We start from the raw sequence: 6,680 nt of genomic DNA, 5'->3' as shown, positions 1-6,680 counted from the left end.
AAGGGAGACCGGCAGAGGAGCCGAGGCGGCAAGCGCACGAGAGAGCGTGGCAGCAGAGACGGTGCGATTCGACGGCACCACCGGGGAAGCCAGGTTGAGCCGCGGAGGCGGCGCGGGAGCTGAGGACCCCACGGAGCTAGGCGAGGTGGCGACTGCGCGACAGAGAGCCGAGGGCCGGCAAGCCGCAGCAGCGACAGCAGCGGGGCCCGGGCGACCAACCGCCCGTCAGGCGAATACGAGGACGGCGCCGAGGGCGACCAACAAACGAGAGGGGTCAGAGACCGCCGAGGTGGCGGTGGCATCGACGACGAAGGGCCCCGCAGCAACGCAGGGGTCGGCTACAGCAGAGACGGTGGCAGCGGGACCCGAGGGCCCCGTGGCAAAGCAGGCAGCGATCACACTGGCATCAAGAACGGGGGCAGGAGCGGCGCCGGGAGCCGACTGGTCCGCGCCAAGCGTGAGTGAAGCAACCGGCGATAGACCGGGACCTGGCCGCGGCCAGGGGAACCTGGAAGGTTGTAGGACACTAAGGGAGCCGCCGCTCGAATCCAGGGACCCAACAAGGACGACCCAGCTGGAGGCGAAAGGCGGAGCCCAACCCCAAGGGAGAAGCAGGGGAAGGGAGCCGAGCCGGAGCTGAGGCGGCGCTGTGCAGAGGCGAGCGAGGGAGACCCCTGGTTAGTAAACAACAAGGACTCCCTGACGAAACAAGGGACCGGCTGGGAGCACAAGGGAGGCTCTACGTTCCAGAAGCTTGCCGGGTGGATGTGCTCCGGAGAGGGCACACCGAGGACGCTACGGGACACTGTGGGTTTGTTAGGACTTTCCACCTCCTGCGTGAACAGTTCTGGTGGCCGTCTCTCCGGAGGGATACGAGGGAGTACGTGGCCAGCTGCTCGACGTGCACAGCGGCGAAGGAAGGGAAGGAGGGGAAGGAGAACCTTCGGGGACCCATCCTATAAGTGACTTAGCCAAGGAAAGGCACACCGTTATGGCAGATGGGGGGGGCAACACCCTAGTAGCCCAATTAAGAGGGGGACTTGTCTTCAGGGGGGCGGTATGTCAGGTTCGGTCAGCACGGGGCTTCGGGGAAGCTCGTAGCCAGCGAACTCCACCGGCGGCAGCTAGCGAGGAAAAGAGGAACTGAAAGCGCCGCTAATTAACGGGCCACCTGCGCCCAGCCAAACAGGAAAACCGCAGCGGAAGCTTTTAACTATAAACTGATAACGGCGCGAGCCAACAATGAACGGGGCCGCAGGCAGCGAAACAAGATCGCGCGCAGCACAGAACCCGCGGGCTTGCACGTAACGGGGAGGGACCAACCCAAGCCGGGGGGGACTGCCCATCAAGGACAATGGACCCTGACCGAACCTGCCATCATGGACAATCAAGGGGGATTATTGGGGGGGCCTAATAGCCCACAGCCGCAACGCGATCACGAGGCGGGAAAAAGCGCGGGAAGGGGGAATATAACAAGTGATGCAATTGTACCAAGCCAGTCCTGGCTTTGCTTGTGACTACTACGTTACGCATGAGTAAACCTTCTTTGTGAACCACACGTGTCACGAGAGTTTCTCTGTCGAACGGGGCAAATCTCACATAAAGCCAGGACTCACATTGAGTGCTACCCGGTACACACCGAGGAGCGCTCACCTTTCTTTCCCTGCAGCCAAGACCGGAGAGGAATTGATTAACGGCACCAGGAGATGGCAAGCGATGGGGAAACCGCGTGCCAGCTGGGCTACCAGGAGCCCAGATCCGAAGGCGTGATGGCGGGACCAGTCCGGGGCGAATGGCGCACGGACACAGCCAAGAGGGCGCCAGAGGACGGGTGGTCGTTCGGCGGGGGCAGGAGCCCCAACGGGTCGCCAGCATGGGGGGTCGCGACGAGTAGTGACTCGGAACCCGAGGCCCGAGAGCTTGAGGAACGATTCACCCAACTGGAGGCCAAGATCGAGCAGCGGATGGATGCTGTCCAAGTGATGTTGCAGACCATCTTCCGGCGGGGCAAGGCCCCAGGGGCAGAGTCGCAGGCGAAGAAGGAATCGGGCGATAACGGCAGCAGTGAGGATATGACCTCAAGAAACTGCACGGAGCCTAGACCAGAGGTTGCGCAGATGACTCCAGTCCCTAGCGTGAGGAAGAGGGGACCCACAACCACGGCCAGTTCGCGGGGCGACAAGCGGGCGCTCAGCAGCGGGACGGAGCCAGAGGGCTTGACGGGATGTGCGGTTCCCGGGAGCAGCGGCGCAGGGTCCAGGAGCCAGGAGCCGGAGGAGAGGCTGGACGGGCTGGAGGGCGACCTCCAGCAGCAGACGACAGCTGTACCGGGCATGCGGGAGGCATGGAGTGGCGGACCCAGGGCCCCGGCTGGGGCAGCCGCAGAGGGCGGCGTGGAGACCAGGCTAGCAGAAGTGGTCAGCCTGACGGGGAGCGCGAAGGGAGGTCGGCGGCCAGCAGAAGCGCCCCGATTCAGGAGCTCAAGGAGCGAGCTCTTGGGGCGCCCCAAGCCACTAACCTATCTCCCTGTGCAGGACAGGCTCCACTCAGAGATCCAGGGGGGAGCACCCAGTAGGGACGACCTGGAGGCTCTAGTGAAGTGGAGCTGGCTGGTGGAGACGGCGGGGGATGCCGGAGACCCGGGGAAGCGAGAGGCGCGAGCCCCGATACCAGCCACAGCGGACCAAAGTGAGGCGGCACTGGAGGCGAGACGCAGGAGCCGACGGCAGAGGATCGAGGTTGGAAACGCCCGGCAGACTGCAGGGACCTGCTACCGGTGTGGAGGCAAGGGGCATCGGATGGTGCAGTGCCCCTCGAGGCAGGGGGTCTTGGTGAGCTGCACAAAGGACGGGGGCCGGCGATTCCCGGCTATAAGGGACCCCGACCGATCCTGGGAGGAGACAGCAGCTAGTGGAGCGGTGTGCAGCGGAGCCGGCTGGCTCACGAGGAAGCCCGGCTCGGCGAGGAGGGGAGAGCAAGCCAGCGGGAGGCGATGGCCGGCGACGCTGAGGCGCACCCCAGAGCAGCCAACGGAGTGGCAGCATGAGGAAGGGCGGGACAGAAGAAGCTACTCGCCCATGAGGATCAGGGTCCACCTCAAGGGGGTGAGATCAGAAGCAGAGGCGAAAGTCGATGCCTTGCTGGATTCGGGATGCACCCACTGCCTGATCCACCCGGTACTGGCATCCGCGCTGGGGCTCAGCGTGAGGAGACTCAGGAAGCCCCTCGCACTCAGCCAGTTGGATGGATCGACGGCAGGGGGGGAACCGGCGCAGTATCGCACTGAGCCGGTCGGTTTGACAGTGGGGACAAGCCGGGAGGAGCTAGGCTTAGTAGTTGCCCCGGGGGCCGGCCATGCACTAGTGCTGGGGCTGGCATGGCTTACGCGCCAGAACCCGCACATCGATTGGGTGGCCAAGATGGTGCGGTTCGGCGGCACCACCGAGCAGACGGGGTCGAGCTGCGGAGGTGGCACGAGAACAGGGGCCCCACAGAACCCGGCGAGGTGGCGGCTGGGCGACGGCGAGCCGAGGGCCAGCGAGCTGCGGCAGCGGCGGCAATAGAGCCCGGGAAACCAACTGCACACGCGGCGAGGGCGGCGCCAAGGGAGACCGGCAGAGGAGCCGAGGCGGCAAGCGCACGAGAGAGCGTGGCAGCAGAGACGGTGCGATTCGACGGCACCACCGGGGAAGCCAGGTTGAGCCGCGGAGGCGGCGCGGGAGCTGAGGACCCCACGGAGCTAGGCGAGGTGGCGACTGCGCGACAGAGAGCCGAGGGCCGGCAAGCCGCAGCAGCGACAGCAGCGGGGCCCGGGCGACCAACCGCCCGTCAGGCGAATACGAGGACGGCGCCGAGGGCGACCAACAAACGAGAGGGGTCAGAGACCGCCGAGGTGGCGGTGGCATCGACGACGAAGGGCCCCGCAGCAACGCAGGGGTCGGCTACAGCAGAGACGGTGGCAGCGGGACCCGAGGGCCCCGTGGCAAAGCAGGCAGCGATCACACTGGCATCAAGAACGGGGGCAGGAGCGGCGCCGGGAGCCGACTGGTCCGCGCCAAGCGTGAGTGAAGCAACCGGCGATAGACCGGGACCTGGCCGCGGCCAGGGGAACCTGGAAGGTTGTAGGACACTAAGGGAGCCGCCGCTCGAATCCAGGGACCCAACAAGGACGACCCAGCTGGAGGCGAAAGGCGGAGCCCAACCCCCAAGGGAGAAGCAGGGGAAGGGAGCCGAGCCGGAGCTGAGGCGGCGCTGTGCAGAGGCGAGCGAGGGAGACCCCTGGTTAGTAAACAACAAGGACTCCCTGACGAAACAAGGGACCGGCTGGGAGCACAAGGGGAGGCTCTACGTTCCAGAAGCTTGCCGGGTGGATGTGCTCCGGAGAGGGCACACCGAGGACGCTACGGGACACTGTGGGTTTGTTAGGACTTTCCACCTCCTGCGTGAACAGTTCTGGTGGCCGTCTCTCCGGAGGGATACGAGGGAGTACGTGGCCAGCTGCTCGACGTGCACAGCGGCGAAGGAAGGGAAGGAGGGGAAGGAGAACCTTCGGGGACCCATCCTATAAGTGACTTAGCCAAGGAAAGGCACACCGTTATGGCAGATGGGGGCAACACCCTAGTAGCCCAATTAAGAGGGGGACTTGTCTTCAGGGGGCGGTATGTCAGGTTCGGTCAGCACGGGGCTTCGGGAAGCTCGTAGCCAGCGAACTCCACCGGCGGCAGCTAGCGAGGAAAAGAGGAACTGAAAGCGCCGCTAATTAACGGGCCACCTGCGCCCAGCCAAACAGGAAAACCGCAGCGGAAGCTTTTAACTATAAACTGATAACGGCGCGAGCCAACAATGAACGGGGCCGCAGGCAGCGAAACAAGATCGCGCGCAGCACAGAACCCGCGGGCTTGCACGTAACGGGGAGGGACCAACCCAAGCCGGGGGGACTGCCCATCAAGGACAATGGACCCTGACCGAACCTGCCATCATGGACAATCAAGGGGGATTATTGGGGGGGCCTAATAGCCCACAGCCGCAACGCGATCACGAGGCGGGAAAAAGCGCGGGAATGGGTGAATATAACAAGTGATGCAATTGTACCAAGCCAGTCCTGGCTTTGCTTGTGACTACTACGTTACGCATGAGTAAACCTTCTTTGTGAACCACACGTGTCACGAGAGTTTCTCTGTCGAACGGGGCAAATCTCACATAAAGCCAGGACTCACATTGAGTGCTACCCGGTACACACCGAGGAGCGCTCACCTTTCTTTCCCTGCAGCCAAGACCGGAGAGGAATTGATTAACGGCACCAGGAGATGGCAAGCGATGGGGAAACCGCGTGCCAGCTGGGCTACCAGGAGCCCAGATCCGAAGGCGTGATGGCGGGACCAGTCCGGGGCGAATGGCGCACGGACACAGCCAAGAGGGCGCCAGAGGACGGGTGGTCGTTCGGCGGGGGCAGGAGCCCCAACGGGTCGCCAGCATGGGGCTCGCGACGAGTAGTGACTCGGAACCCGAGGCCCGAGAGCTTGAGGAACGATTCACCCAACTGGAGGCCAAGATCGAGCAGCGGATGGATGCTGTCCAAGTGATGTTGCAGACCATCTTCCGGCGGGGCAAGGCCCCAGGGGCAGAGTCGCAGGCGAAGAAGGAATCGGGCGATAACGGCAGCAGTGAGGATATGACCTCAAGAAACTGCACGGAGCCTAGACCAGAGGTTGCGCAGATGACTCCAGTCCCTAGCGTGAGGAAGAGGGGACCCACAACCACGGCCAGTTCGCGGGGCGACAAGCGGGCGCTCAGCAGCGGGACGGAGCCAGAGGGCTTGACGGGATGTGCGGTTCCCGGGAGCAGCGGCGCAGGGTCCAGGAGCCAGGAGCCGGAGGAGAGGCTGGACGGGCTGGAGGGCGACCTCCAGCAGCAGACGACAGCTGTACCGGGCATGCGGGAGGCATGGAGTGGCGGACCCAGGGCCCCGGCTGGGGCAGCCGCAGAGGGCGGCGTGGAGACCAGGCTAGCAGAAGTGGTCAGCCTGACGGGGAGCGCGAAGGGAGGTCGGCGGCCAGCAGAAGCGCCCCGATTCAGGAGCTCAAGGAGCGAGCTCTTGGGGCGCCCCAAGCCACTAACCTATCTCCCTGTGCAGGACAGGCTCCACTCAGAGATCCAGGGGGGAGCACCCAGTAGGGACGACCTGGAGGCTCTAGTGAAGTGGAGCTGGCTGGTGGAGACGGCGGGGGATGCCGGAGACCCGGGGAAGCGAGAGGCGCGAGCCCCGATACCAGCCACAGCGGACCAAAGTGAGGCGGCACTGGAGGCGAGACGCAGGAGCCGACGGCAGAGGATCGAGGTTGGAAACGCCCGGCAGACTGCAGGGACCTGCTACCGGTGTGGAGGCAAGGGGCATCGGATGGTGCAGTGCCCCTCGAGGCAGGGGGTCTTGGTGAGCTGCACAAAGGACGGGGGCCGGCGATTCCCGGCTATAAGGGACCCCGACCGATCCTGGGAGGAGACAGCAGCTAGTGGAGCGGTGTGCAGCGGAGCCGGCTGGCTCACGAGGAAGCCCGGCTCGGCGAGGAGGGAGAGCAAGCCAGCGGGAGGCGATGGCCGGCGACGCTGAGGCGCACCCCAGAGCAGCCAACGGAGTGGCAGCATGAGGAAGGGCGGGACAGAAGAAGCTACTCGCCCATGAG

At 64.7% G+C, this 6,680-nt stretch overlaps 1 protein-coding gene across 1 annotated transcript; it reads left to right on the top strand.

Annotated features, from left to right (window-relative positions):
• The first annotated feature begins 2,202 nt into the window (after positions 1–2,202).
• LOC148214669 (uncharacterized) lies at positions 2,203–3,617 on the top strand. The gene is made up of 2 exons (XM_088149605.1): positions 2,203–2,417; positions 2,535–3,617. The coding sequence occupies exons 1-2, from the start codon at positions 2,334–2,336 to the stop codon at positions 3,561–3,563; spliced, it is 1,113 nt and encodes a 370-aa protein (XP_088005731.1). The 5' UTR covers positions 2,203–2,333; the 3' UTR covers positions 3,564–3,617.
• The last annotated feature ends 3,063 nt before the right edge of the window (positions 3,618–6,680 follow it).

The sequence above is a fragment of the Python bivittatus genome, unplaced genomic scaffold, assembly GCF_059951505.1.
Source record: "Python bivittatus isolate LINGU-HERP-01145 unplaced genomic scaffold, Pbiv_v1 ctg000580_np1212, whole genome shotgun sequence".
Taxonomy (NCBI): domain Eukaryota; kingdom Metazoa; phylum Chordata; class Lepidosauria; order Squamata; family Pythonidae; genus Python; species Python bivittatus.
The sequence above is the reverse complement of the archived record's forward strand: the minus strand, read 5'-3'. Positions and strand labels throughout refer to the sequence as shown.